This window comes from Diadema setosum, chromosome 13 (assembly GCF_964275005.1).
Source record: "Diadema setosum chromosome 13, eeDiaSeto1, whole genome shotgun sequence".
Lineage (NCBI taxonomy): Eukaryota > Metazoa > Echinodermata > Echinoidea > Diadematoida > Diadematidae > Diadema > Diadema setosum.
Genome location: NC_092697.1, coordinates 32845044 through 32860531, shown reverse-complemented (window position 1 = coordinate 32860531; position 15488 = coordinate 32845044). Strand labels below are relative to the sequence as shown.

The 15488-nt window shown below is 36.9% G+C and overlaps 1 protein-coding gene across 1 annotated transcript in view; it reads right to left on the bottom strand.

Annotated features, from left to right (window-relative positions):
- Nucleotides 1–5567, bottom strand: part of LOC140237313 (adhesion G protein-coupled receptor L2-like) — a 60124-nt gene extending 54557 nt beyond the window's left edge. The window contains exons 1-2 of the mRNA XM_072317252.1: nt 5453–5567; nt 2091–2207 (exon numbers count right to left, since the gene is read on the bottom strand). Of these exons, the coding sequence (XP_072173353.1) occupies nt 2091–2202 (112 nt within the window). The 5' untranslated portion in view covers nt 2203–2207; nt 5453–5567. The remainder of the gene's footprint in view (nt 1–2090; nt 2208–5452) is intronic.
- Between the last annotated feature and the right edge of the window lie 9921 nt (nt 5568–15488).

Sequence of the window (15488 nt, the reverse complement as noted above, 5' to 3'; positions counted from 1 at the left end):
AGCTACACTAGTACTGTACTATGATGAACAAGGCAGTTTTTCTAGTGTAATTGTGCCAAAATCTCTATGTTTAAAATGTGTACCTCAATGGTTCACATTATTATCAACAACAAAAATAAAATTGTGGAGCATAATTTTTGTCTGAATTTCCTGTAAAATAATAAATTTCTTAACAAAATATTCACGAGTAATTTATTGATGAATTCATTATTAGTATTGGTACCATTTATCATACATGTAATAGTCATTGTTCACGGACAGCTCTTTCAAACTAATATGTTTGTTTTTTTCTCTTCACTGTCATTCTCAGAACACCTAGCATTCATTTTTCTCTGTTTTGTTTAGATTTGTTTGCTTTTTTTCTGACCTGAAACTAACCTCTGCAAATTTTTGATGGATATGGCATTTTACAATATGGGCCAGAGGGTCAGTGTAATCAATGGACCGTGCAGAGTAGTGACGCCCAAAATCTGATTTGGTCAACCTTTCCCTTGTCAATACATCAAACGCAAACCACTCTGCCAGAACCCAAACACACATAAATCTAGTCATGGAAAGCTTTAAAACAAATTAGCCGCATAAACTATGGGAACATATATAGGAAATTTGATATGCATGGAGAGAAAAGAGTAGACAGCATTGTAAGGGTTTGACATATTTGTGGTCATGAACCTTTTCCTTTCTTTTATTTCTCTTTATTCGAATACAAGCATCGAGTACCTGATTGACAGGCAGCTTTGTTTGGAAGTCTAACACTGATTCGTAAAAATCTCATTTGTATAAGTGTGTGAGTGTGTGTGTGTCTAAAAGTGTGTATTGTAGACATTATCAATCATACTGTGCCTCAGATTGCTGTTAAAGGTTACCTTTGGGAACAGTGATTTGAAAAATGTTCAAGATATCACATTTGATGCATATGTGTAGGTCTGTTGCATCACAAAACATCCTACCATACAATTTTTTTTTTCAGTAAAGCCTAAAATATAAGGAGATATCAGTATTTTTCCCATTAAACCATAACTGTAGATGGTTTTAATAGTCTGGCAGCATTTCTATTATAACTATTGTTCACATTTTGTGTATTTAACAGTTCCTTGTTACACATTTGTCTGATCATATTCAAAATGTAAATACATATCAATCATAATTTATCTCCATGGCACTAATTCATAAATGAGTAAATATGAATAACACCTTGAAATATAGGCACTCACTATAAAAACCTCAATCAAAATCTCCCAGAATGGCAACATTATATATTTGCCCTGAAGTTATCAATTAAGAATCGCCTTCTCCAAGGATTTCTCTTTTGAGAGGGAGCATAATTCTTCTGTGGCATCATATTGCATCTCACATTTCAATTAATATCATATTTCCAGTTCATATTTCTTCCACACTTTATGAGGCATTCCAGACAAAGATATGAAATATATTGTGCTTGTGATATATTTATGGGGAAGGGAATACACAAGGTATCAGGGCATCCAATTGACTTTTACGATCTGCTCACACTTCTGTAGACAGGAAATCATTAGCACCCTTTTAATTATATTGAGCCTTCCATCCCCCTCCCCCCCCCCCCCCATACCTCATGTGGAAGTTGCCCCTATTTCCCCCAAGGCCATGGCACTAAGGAGCAATGAGAATACCCTTTAACCTATTAAACACCTGTCAAACAGTCTTGCATAGAAGTGTATTTCATGCCATATCTCCATGGGGGGGGGGGGGTGCTTGTGCTCTATCACAAAAATACATTGAAGACATCTTCCCAAATGGCTACCACATGGAACCTCTCTAGAAAGACCACTTGTCCATAACAACCACATTTCATATTTCCCATGAGTGAAGGCTATGCCAGGTTTGACTGTGACTATTTACTTTGTATTAGTATGTCTACGCTCGGTATCTATCCACCTCTATCTATCCAATCTATCCATCCATCCACATTGCTACTGAAAGACAGACAGACGGACAGATTGACAGACCGTGAGAGGGACTGCGTGGGAGAAACAACGTTCACATACTGATACACACATTATATGCCGAACAACACTCGATAAAAATGACAAGATTAGCTTGGTTTCTCTTACCTGAGTGATCAGGCGGGCACGGCTGCACATCTATCGTCCCCGCGGGAGCATGTTCCCACTGCACCCCGCGTACCACCATTGGCATGCAGAAGGTAGGCTTGCGTGTCGTCATGGCAACTGTAACCGGATGAACGGAAAAAAGGATGCAATTTCCTTTCAGGTCTGATTCCCCTGGGCAATAACACTATGATCTGACTTTTCACTCCACAAATGTTACTTTAAAGGGGAAGGCTAGTAACTGATCAGTGGGAATCAGTGGAAATGCTGGGAGATGATTGTTCCAATCCTTGTGGGATTCATTCAAGAGTTCATTGTATATCTATTGTTGTGTGAAAATGATTTGCTTCAGAACGGTCTCATATTCAAGTAATGTGCAGATTAATGCTCCGTCACTGACCAGGGACGCTAACCTGGAAGCATTAAACTGCACATTACTTGAATATGAGACCATTCTGAAGCAAATCATTTTCACACAACAATAGATATACAATGAACTCTTGAATGAATCCCATAAGGATTGGAACAATCATCTCCCAGCATACCCACTCATTCCCACTGATCAGTTACTAGCCTTCCCCTTTAAGAATTTAAAAATCACAGCTCTCAACAGAACAGATAAAGTACATCATTTTTCAATTCAGACAAAAGTATCTAATGGTGTACTTGAGACCTAGGGCCACAAAAGTTTGTATTCTTCTTCAAAAGATTATTCATTTCTAGTGTGGCAGTTTGTAGTAGAAGACTATGATAAAGACTGTTGTTTATAATCATCTATTGCCCAGAATGTGATGAGGGAGAGAAGGGGAAAAGAAAGTGCCAAATAGACCATCTGATTCTGTTACTCAGTTTAGAGCACTCTTTGCAGTGAACTTCCTCTGAGAATCAGCTCAATTAATGCTACTGCAAGAGTTGAACTCACACTAACCTGTGAATCAATTTTAGGGACCACTGCACACCTTTCTTCTCTGTATCTTACCCCCCCCCCCCCCCCCAATGCTCTACACTGATATTTACTACATGATATAAGAAGTCTCTGAGTTATCATGATGCCAAATCCAAAGATAAACAGCAATCATTCAACCAGTCACTTCAAATGAGTTAATGTTAGCAAAGATGCACATCTGGCATCAGGAACACAGCGTTTGAAATAAAATCTCTCAAACACGTACAGCTGTAGCAGTTATAGCATAAACATCATAAATGCAACAGTAAACATGGCACAATGTTTCACTTAAGTACAGGATGTGTTAACATTTAGTGCCGCAACAATAATGAACATAATTTATAAACAAAGCATAAAGGATGCAATAAATATAGGATGGACAATGGTGACGATGATGATGACGGAATGTTTCACTGCTCTCGGGCTTCACTGCCTTCAGGTGTTAATGCGATCCAAACTTTTGGCATATCTAAGTTGGATTGCTATATTTAGTTACATGTCTGGCATATTATGAAAAGCTGGTGAAGTCACAAAATTGTGGCTGCAAGCTCACAGCAACAGTTAAATGTAAGCTGAATGATAACGTTGCATCAATACTGAAAACCAATTATATGACCAATTCATCTGTTACTTTATCTTGCGTGGTTTTGGATCACAAGAAGTTTAGTACCAAACATGAGGGGCTAATTTGGAGTTTATTAGATGACTGCACATACATATCCAAATGGATACACAGTTTATCTGTTCAAAATGTTTAAATATTGCAGATTACCCTTGCAAATATCAACAAAGTTCCCATGTTCTCCAGGTTTAAAACAAAGTGACAAAGTGTACCCCAATAATATGCATCTGTGACAACACTTAAACACATTGTTCACACAGAAATGTTGAAATTCTCCATTTCCTATACACATGCATTTCATAAAATGATACATTAGTGTTAAACAAGAACATTTCACATCACACTGTGAGATCCATGATATTACGTAGGCAGCATAAGTTTTGATACATTAACAGAACATACATGCAATTTTATAGTCATCTTTAACTCTTTATGTGCCATAGTCATACCTGCCAACATTTCAAGATGAAATATCTTACTCATGGATTGCAAAAATCTTGTCATATATATGCAAACTGAAGTTAAAAATCTTACTTTCGGTCAAATCTTCAGAAAATACACATGAAAGGTATATCTAAATATTTTTTAAAAATCTGATTTCTCTGACAGAAAATCTGATTTTGCTATTTTTAACGTAAAAAATCTTACTGAATCTGATAAAATCTTACTAGTTGGCAAGTATGCATAGTGTAAACCCGCTGTATGCCACATTATTCTGAGATAGCAACGTAGTCATGCTTTGGGAAAATGTTCTGTTTTTAAATCTAAGTAAGTTTTATAGATTTCCGTTGCCTTGGACATAGAGCAAATTGTAGCGAAAATGTCACACTTTGCTTCAATGCAAATTGTATGACAAACCTATAATGACTATTCTTTTGAATGTCCAGTAGATATATCATTGTATAAGAGGCATGACTTTTGCACACAAAACAGTGATAGAAACTGAGAATATACTGGCAATTCCAGTAAGGAACACCCTTTGATAGTCAATCACCGCATAAAATGCAAGCTACATGTGACAGGAATGGTACTGCAAGAAACACTTTCATTGTACAGCATTTGGCGATTTATCAGTCGTTTTGGGCGGGTTTGTGCATTTGAGCAGAATATGCGAGGTTGGCACGCCGTTGACCAAAATCGGGCATGCAAACGTGGCACATAAAGAGTTGATAGGGTCATAACATTCATGTTTTCCAACCAGCTGCATGTGGAAAGATGTAGTTGTATAAAAAAAAATATAAAAAAAAAAAAACTGATAAAATGTATACAACCATGACAACCTGTAGCAAAGCAAAATTGATGAGTCTGTAATATGTCAGATGAAGCCACAGTGGTTAAACAGAGCTGATCAATGGAAGCTGCAAGACATTAGTCCAAGCAACATGGAAAATTATTAAAGAAAGTACAGACTCACAAACAAATGAACACATCTTGATAGGCTGCTCTGATCACTTCAATTCCAAGACTCTTTCCCTTAAATCTTTCAGTATATACCCAACTCCATAGAACGATACATCAACATCAACATGCTCCACTCCAACACATGCATTACAAATGAAATATATTATGATTGTTCTGAGGAGATGATGCATATTTGTTCATGCAGGTTGGATATGAATATATAAATCTGAATAGAACCACAGAGAATACAAAATATGACATAGGGTATGATATGCATCAGCAGAGGCTTCCATTATTGCAGCGGTGAACAGTACAAAAGGCAGAATGTATGTGGTGGTGTACAACAGCAGAAACACCAGGACCAGGAGAAACACTCACAATACGTGGTAGCTATACCTATTGTGGTAGAGACAGTGGTGGGAGAAGTTGTGGGATTTGTGGTGGTAGCGGTGGTGGTAGTGACATGAAGCGTGGTAGTGGCTTCCTTTGCTGGGTAGGTTGTGCCTCGTAGATCTGTGCAAATGGATAGGTTGTAAGCTGCAGCCCTGTACAACTCTTCCCCCTTCTAACATTGTCGCTGTTACCTGACACACTATAAGCATCTTCACAAATAAAATGGCTAACAGAGAAATTTTCTTTCATGGACAAAATAACTACAAATTCAACTTAAAATGGATGTGTTACTATCCTCATCTCATCATTTTCTTGACTGTCTTTTAGTCAAAGTCTGATGTCAGTCAAGGAAGCAATTTTTTTTTTCTTTTTCAATTCAATTCAATTCAATTCAATAGTTTATTTATTTCCATTAAAAAAAACTTGATTCAAAGCGGTACATGAGCTCTACTGTACATGTACATTATATAAGATCAGTTTTCTGCCATCACAAGTAATACCAGTTGTTCCCTCAATAATGTTGCAAGACACCTGAAGCACAAGCTCCACGCAAAGGACTAAAAATACATGTAAAGCTCTCGTATCTGCCACCAAGCTTGCATTATTGTGATTCCACAAATTAGGAGAAGGTAGAAATATCTTTGTACCCAACAAAAGTGTAATCCAAGCAATAATATATATGATATAGAGTAATATTATTCTTAGTGTGGAAGGATGTAGGGCGTACAACACATTTTGCCAGTAACAGAAGAGCAGACTTCCCAAAGGAGTCTCGGGGAGTAGTGGGGTTGATATGAGGTACAATGTATACAGAAGCACCATTTCCAGACTGGCCATAATGGTACAAATGGTAGTAAATGTAATTTGGAGACATACACAGTATAGCAACAAAAACAATATACATGTACACCACCACCAAGTAAAGACACGGCACAACACCTGCGATCAAGGATCAATACCTGTTGTGGCAGTAACAGTTGTGGGAGATGTTGTGGGAGAAGTTGTGGGCTTTGTGGTAGGAGTGGTAGGGACATGCAGCGTGGTGGTGTCTTCCTCAGGTTGGTAAGTTGTGCCAGGCAGATCTGTGCAAACAGATAGGTTGTAAGCTGCAATCCTGTACAGCATTTTTCCCCTTCTTAATGGGGTACATTGATGCCTGATACATCACAGAATGTTCATACTTGAAACGGCTAAATACAAAGTAATTAAATGTCATTCCTTTAATTGCAAAATAAAGGTAAACTGAATATTGTGCTGACACTGTGATTGTCATCACCAGTCTATCAAATCAGGTTACACAGTCCAGGAAGCGATAGTTCCTGTAGATACATTTAATCAGGCAACAGTTATCTACAACAGAGAGATAAACGAGTCACTAGCTTGCCGATGTTGCAGTACAACAGTGGCACAAAGTTCACAATCTCTTCCTTTGGTCTGTTGAAACTCTTGGTGCTGATGCCAAGATTGTGCAATTGTGCTTCTGTGGACAAAGAAATGGGATTTAAAACCGTCAGTTGTAGGCAACATTGCTGCAACAAGGCAACTGCAACATATTATCTCACCTGTTGTGCTCAAGGTGGAAGAGGGAGCTGTTGCCAGCTTTGTATTTGCCCTTGAGAAGGTACTGACATCCCCCGGCACGTCTGTTGCCACAGGTTGAGGCCTGGTGGTTGTGGGCGTGGTTGTGGGTGGCGCAGGCGTTGTGGGAGGTGTTGGTGTTGTCGGTGGTACTGTTGTTGGTGCTGAAGTGGAATGAATTGGGACGTGAAAAGTAATGTCAAAAATAAAATCACCAACAATCCATCAAATTAGTTTCAGAATATTTGATGAAATATTGCTTTCTGGGAAATGTTCAGTCTTTCTTCACTTTGTAAGAAAAATGCATTTTGCTTAATGAATATTAATCAACTGTGAGAACAAGAAATGAGAAACTCTCATTCTCTGCAGTCTTTTTCAAGTGCAATGAACATGTCATGGGTTTTTGGCAAGATAATCAATAATCATCCCATATAATGCAACACGACAACATGTTATTCTTTTACTGTCAACAATTTAGTTCCAAGAACACAAGTGTATAATTTATGAAAAAAAAAATTGAGGTATATCTTATTCTCACTTTCACTTTAGAAGCCCATTTTTTTTTTCAAATGTCATACAGGGCTACATCTTACGTAATGCTTTTGTTCATTTACTGCAAAAGAGAATGACTGAAACCATACAAACATGTGATTAACAGTATACAAAACATAAATTCCTGTATTTCCTATTGCTTGTTATTGAATAATGCAAATGAAACTGCTAAAAGAAATATTTAAATACCAAGAATCATTAATCCTTCCACTGATGCAAAATCAGAAGTAGTGTTAACTTCTACTAGGACAGGATAGTCCAAACCCTCTACACACAATACACAAATTACTCATGCTATGAAAAAAAAAAGGAAAGAAACAGGTTTAGACAGATTTATCCAGCCAAACTATCACACACTTTGAACAGGGCCCAATAGGTTCCCATAGATCACAAGTCAATAAAACCCACATAAATGTTTCAGTCTATTGAAAACAAGAAATGTAATTGAAGATTTTACAGAAAGAGTTTTGCCCATTCCTAGAGAGCGTTAGCTCAGACTAGAAGAGCTCACTACACTGTCTTACTCACCCAAAATAATTTCCCACAGATGGAAGAAGTTTGGGAAGAGAGAGAAAGATAGTAAGAGTCAGTGAAAGAGAGAGAGAGAGAGAGAGAGAGAGTGGGGAGGAAGTAACATGTCAATCAATTTGCTCATCCAGAAACAGGACTGGCACAGCGATATTAGATCTCAGTTCTATGAAAGTGCGCTACTGATTTGATTGTGCGAGTCAAGGGGGAAAAAAATATGTATAAAATATCACATTAGTTCTACCATATCCCATTCGTGTCTGGTGCAATTTCTACCAAAGTTATCATAAAAAAAAAAAGAAAAATGTCAGTGGAATTTAAAAAAAAAAAAAAAAAAAAACTTGCCATATATTAGAAATATCTCACCAAATTATCAATTATCTGTATATTAGAAATACCTCACTATCCCCATAATCATGAACTAGTGTATATGAATATAAGGTCAGTCTGCTTTTTGATGATTGTTATGATCCTATCAATTTTGTTATGGAGGATACCCTGATTACAATTGCTCATGAAATATCCCATTTTGCTGTTCATACAGGTATACTTCGAAAGAGGATTTTATTCCACATGTTGGTTCCAGTACACATACACTGTATGACAAGAGGAAAAGATTGGTAATGTATAATCAACATCCAAAGTATTCTATAAGCGTCTTGATGCTGCTAGTAGAGTATGTTGTACATAGTCCATATATTATACCTAAATCTCTTTTGTGTCTATATTTATATAATATATAATCAAATATATACATATATATATAATATATAATATACAGATAGGTATAAAACATCCATGTTAGTTGGTACAATCTCTAACCATGCACACAATAATCAAAGGACTCTTTCATGCAGTAGAGTGCATGCTGCTATTAGTATGCTCTAAAAACTATGCACACATCAACCACCAAAAACAAATTAGTAAACTGCATAACAATAATGGCCAAAAAAAAAATCAGCATCCATATCAAAACCACTGAGAGAGATAGAAAAATATCACACTATAGAGCATTTATGTGCGACCAAGAAATGCATTCTAGTGCAGCATATCCGTATTGCTCAGATATTAATATCCCGCCACAAAAGTGCATAAGTACACAAACTGCTCAAAAATGAATGTGACCAGAAATGCATTGACTACAAAAGCATGTTTTAAAAGTGAATCAATAAGAAGTCCTTATTAAAAACAAACACATATGTGCAACTGTGTGAATTAGATAAAGATTTGTGAAACAGAATTATGATAACTTTTCAATAATTAAAAGGACAGACATGATGTACTTCAATAGCAATAACTAGGTACCAGTCCTCAATTGCAACCAAGTATGATATTCTGAAAATAAATGTTGATTATGCAGTGCAGTTTATCTCTCAACAGCAGTTCATTTGAATAACTTCTGATAGATTTTGTTTTCATTCCAAATACAAATATCTAGCTATGCAACCTCACAAAGAAAGGAAGTAAAGCAGAAATGTCTCCAACCAGCGATTCACTAATGCATGTATTCTACTTGCATTTCTTGCAATATTATTTCTGCACAATTAAAAACATAATAACTGTGATTGTCCCCATTAAAAAAGAAATCAAACAAACTAACAAACAAAGTCTACTTTGGACTAATGCCATAAAGGTTCAGACATGAATTGGAAAAGTAATGCATAGTGGTCTTCTATGGTATACAATTTCTCACTGCTTCATTTTTAATTTAATCTTCTTGGCAGATATAATTCTTTTTTATGTTTTAACTGCTGCATTTTACTAATTCTGTCCACTGACAACTTATTCAGATATTTCAAAGGTTGCATGTTTTTGGCCTGTTACAAAAATACACATAAACAAAGCATCATGACAACATCAACACGATAAGTAGGAAACACTGAAAAAAAAAAATAAAACTTACTATGCACATATAACACACATGTACAATTCCAAAGAAAAAGGAGCACAATCTAAATAGACATTGAGGTCTATGACAAAATGCATATCAAGTTTTCAAAATAGTCTCATGGAAGCTCACAAATGCATTAGCTATGAATTATACAGTGTACATTGAGTGTAATGCTTGATATTCTGTTTACATTATATTTAAATCCATCTCTCTTTTTTTTTTCTTGCTAAATTTGACAGTTACATGGCACTCATATATCATTCCTTCTTAGCACAGAATATAAACTCATGCAAAAAAGGAGAAATGTTAAAGATTGAAAAAGAGAAAAATTGTCTGTATTTTTGCAACAATCAAGGCCACATATACAGATACAAAAGAGAGATATTTTCAGACTATGATACAAGGCAAGGGTTGCGTATACACTATAAAGTACTCAATGTAGAAGAATCACTGCCTGACTAAAAGAGGAAGGAATATACATGTAGACTATGACCCACAGACAAAAAAGGGAATAAGACATAGGAGAGGTGAGTCAGCTTGTACAGTCTACAACTGAATTTCAGAATTCTAATCTGTTACAAGCATACTGTATGGATGGTCCTATTCACAAATGCTTTCATTACTGCAATGTTTGGTTGTATCAGGATTTTTTTCAGTGCACACACAAGTTATTTAAATTTTACTTTTTTTTTTCTTTCTTTCTTTTTTTTTTGGGGGGGGGGGGGGAGGGACTATAAATATTCAGTTTCTCTAAATTCTGTGGGTTTAAAACTGTACTTAAGCATAATACCGGTATTACATTATTCTTGGTATTACTATGACTATTCAAGAGGGTTCAAATATGTCACATCTTTAGATGATTTCATGTGCAACAATCACAGAATATTTAACATACGGTAGGCTGGTAACGTCAGTGACTTTTACAAAAAAATTTTCCACATATCTCTAAGACAATGGTAAGCCCACTGCAGGGGTCTAGCTACAAGTTACATTTGCCAGGTTTGCCATTCCTCTGAATATAAATGCAATGGAAAAGTTTACATTAAGCTTTCTGTATACTAGATTGTATTTGTACAATGGCGAACAACTGTTGCATTTTCTATAAAATTGCGTGTTGGGCCATACCCTATCACAGTACCGAGTTATGTAACCAAACCAGGAGAGTTCATTCCTGTGATAGCGGACAATGTTAAACCAGAGATCATATAGGCCTACATTCTATCAAAATATTACGGGGAAATTCACTTTTTTTGTGGAAACGTACTGTAGGGGAAGGACTCCCGCATACAGAAGCTTATAAATAAATAAATAGGTGAGGTAATTCCTTGCCTTCTGGTCTTTTCGGGTCAGAGAAGACAAAACTGTGAGATGGAAGATCTCTCCTTCTCAACTTCGTGGTCCAAGAAGGCAAGAAAGTGAGCAATAAAATATCATTTGTCGTCTTCTCGCCTTCTCAGACCTGAAAAGTCAAGAAGATGAGAACTTACAACTCTCTTTTTCTCTTCTTAGATCACAGTTACGGAGACGAGGAGATCTCACAAATTGCCTTCTTGCCTTTTCAGGTCTGAGAAGTTGAGAAGACAAGATCTTAGGGCCAAGTCCCATTGGCATTTAGGAAGATATTGTGTATGAATTGTGAGTAAAATAGGTTTATATTCCCTAAACATCTGCAACCAAAATTTTGCGCAGCTCAAAAATCCTGGCAACGGAAAAACATGCCTCTGCGGATAATTGTGTACGTATGCGAATGTTGGTCGACTCAAACAGGCATGTTTCACGGATATTGCGGACGTTTAATGAACATAAACCAATTTTATGTGCAATTCATATGCAAAGCTTCCATAACGCCAGTGGACCGGGCCCTTATATCTCATATGTGAATATCCTCACAATCTCGGACCCTAAAAACGTTGAGAAGGGAAGGAACTATGTCATCTTCTCAGTAGCAGTTTTACGTAAGCTTCTATACCTTCACAAGTGACAGAAAGACAGAGAGGGTTTTTTTTTTTTCACATCCGAGGAGGAGGAGCATGATTATACTCACGTGCTGGCTTGCACTCGAATAACACTTCGAGATATTTTACAGTGCCTGGGCATGCGTCCCCGAACTCTTCAACGGTTGTCGGTATCGCACACCAGGGACGTTCATTGCACCTGTTCAGTGAGTTGGATGGGGGGTCAAGGTTAGAACAACCAAAAAAAAAAAAATCAAACTAATACATCACATGCATTTTTCTTTTTTTGGCTGTTGTTTTAATCTGATTGAAGGCATAATATGACCGCATATCAAGCAGTGTAATCAAAAGTAAGTCAACCACAAAAAAAAAGGAAATAAAAATATGATAAAGAGGAAAAGGGGAAGACGACAAAATAAACTAGTGCAGATCCGGGACGTCCTGTCTGCTGCTGAAACGGGAAGGTTAGGCTGAACAAAGCGATGTCGTGGCTACATTGTCTTGTGCTGCCATGCTCTGATGCATTCATACTCACCTCCATTCAACTACTGCGGCTGGGGCGACGATGTTTGTACATCGTCTTGCTACTTGGAGGTTAATAACATAAAGTACAAGCAGCGTCTAAAAAAATGGGTCCAGATGAACTGACCTTACTTTAACTTGGAAAAAACTTGGAAAAATAGCTAAGGAACAAACTTGAAAAAAAAAAATTAACACTCTTGCGATAAAAAAAAAAAAAAAAGTAATTTGAAGGCATGTCACTGACATAATCACACTTTCTTCAACAACTGTTTCAAATTTTCACCTTCTGGTTCTTACAAATTAAGTTGACACAATAACACTGTCAGACACAACATTAATGTCTAAACATTAAAAAACGCATCCCCACACCAACCTGAGCAGTGATCTCGTGATCAATTTGATTTGGATTCTAAGATAATATACACCACAAAACATTTTGCTGTTGTTATGAAGTTGACTCGTTTATATTTCTGACAAATGACAAAAAAAAAGTGAATAAAGAAATAGAAATACTGATTAGACTGATACAAACACTTGTAAGAGTACATATCGTTGGACCATTTTTGCTGAAATGAATATTGTGTCTAATGACATGGCCCAAGCCCTTCGTACCTATACACTAATATACAGTGCTCATGCAGAGAAGTGTTTATATACATTAGGAAAAACAGTGTAATATGTGTGTGGGTGTGTACCTCTCTTACTACAACTCTACAACTCTACCACATTAAGAGCATATTTCAATCCAAAAGAAATAATTCTTCACAAAAATGGCATTGTGTTTAGAATATCTTTGTGTGTATTTTCTGTGATATTTGAGGACTGACTGCTCTATACAAGGTGGGGTTCTGCAGAAATCAAACACGTTGTAATGTAATGTAACTGTGTGTTGAAGTATTACAGCAAACCATGGAAGGGTTTATATTTTTGAATTAAAGTTGTCAGTTATCTTCACAGTTTTATGTAGGCTCTACTACCACAGGACGTTGGGAAAAACATCTGTAAAGGTTTACACAGACCAACGGATCTGACTTAAAACTGTCACATGTTGAATTTCGTAATGATAAAAGAAAAGAAATTACTTTAACATTGTCACTGATTTATCGCTTGTGGCTGAAGGTAGGAAAAAAGTCATTAGTGGTTAGTACAGTGCATGCATAGACAAGTTTGCAGAGAATTGACGTGCCTACAAGTATAGATTAGTAGGCTAATGGCTAAAAGAAAGTTACGGGGGGTCAGTTCTGACTCTGATTTGAATTAGTAATTTACCAAGAATCAGGAGATCGCATTCAAAGTGCAGGTCATAAAGCAGTCACAATACAAAGTGCGTTGCAATCAACCCGCCATGCAAATCTACAGTCGGACGATTCTGTCGCTCCGTTATTCCAAAGGCGCTCTTCATGCATGCAGGGCGCCAGCTAGCTGACCACCTGAAACAGAGAGCGAGCAGCATGCTGTAAGGACCCAGCGCAAGGGCGTGCTCCATGCGTTAGAGGTCGCATCAGTTCATTGGAAGGAAAGTTGGGTTACCATTCAGTTTCTCTCTTTCCATCTATATCTTCTCTTCTTTTTTTTTACTCACTCGGTGGCCGACACCGGAGTTTCACCTCAAGGAATTTTGCAGGTTCTTCCGGGCAAGGGTTGCCGAATAATTGCATGGTGGCGTGGATGGTGCAGTGGCCACGATTATTGCAACTGGAGAAAGTAGGATGGACAGAAGGTGCAATTGGGGGTGGAGGACAGGGGGAAAGGAAGATCATACCAAGATTTCTGTTATTACAGAAGGGGAAGAGTCTGAAGAAAGAGTCTGGGTTTACTGGGGGCATAATCACATATAGTTTTCTCTTGGACAGTGAAGATTTTTTTTTTTAAGATCAATTATGCTGTGGAAAGGGTTGGAAAAGAAAGCATATTACAATACAATACGAGAACAGACACATCCATTCAATATCTGCTTCTGCTGCATCATGTGTGATACCACACACCTTTCCCATGCAATCATACAACCATTTTGTAAGCTGATGTCACATATCAGTACAAAACATTCTTCACTCCATACTGTCACCTAACAAAAGCTCCTATAATACTGCACAATTGAAACAGATACACATGTACTGTCATCTTTACAAACAGTGTTGTATATCCTACCACACAATAGTACTCAAATCTAATGTGTTCTATCTAAGTCACTCTTCAAAATAATCTGCTGAACATAGAGTACACATGTCACTAGTCACTAAATTGTTGCACAAAATAATTCAGAAGAATGTAAATTTCTACCATATTGAAGATTCATTACCAACATGTTATAGAACAATATATTTTCATATTATGACTTCTACTTCATAAAAACTTCTATTAACATCTAGTACTACAATGTATTTCTTATTTTGTCTGTGGACCATTGTTGAAACGGTCAAATATTTCTCTTTTCCCGGGACATTCTTTGTGTATAATCTTCAGGGCAAGGAAAAAGTTGATTAATAGTCTTTTTAAAGGGGGAATAGAGTGGATACCGTTAATTGCGAGCATGTTTGTAAGGGGGAAAAATGAGGGAGGGGGTAATTTCCAATGCTTGATGGACGCAAATAGAGATCAGGGCTTGTTATATATGAGAGACAGGCAAAGCAAACCAAAAGAAGGGGGAAAAGAGAGAATGCCTTCAAACCACAGTCATGAGCACTTCCAGTGACAATCAAAAGTTTCAAAAAGGGCCAGAAAACCATTGCCCCTGACAGATAGTCTTGAAAGTAAGAATGTTCCAAATGGCAAAAAAAAAATGCATTTATAGATAGATAATTTGTCAAGTATTATATACACTATGTACAAGCAATTTGTAATCCTTGACAAATACACAGAAATCATCTTACAAGAACATTTCTCCAAATGTCTGCCTAACAACTCCATGTCTATTATTGTGATTAAAAGTTTGAATAGACTGCAAGATAGTACCATGGATATTTCTTGCACTTGCACAGGTGGGCATTCAGGCAATTAAGGAAGGAACCTGTAC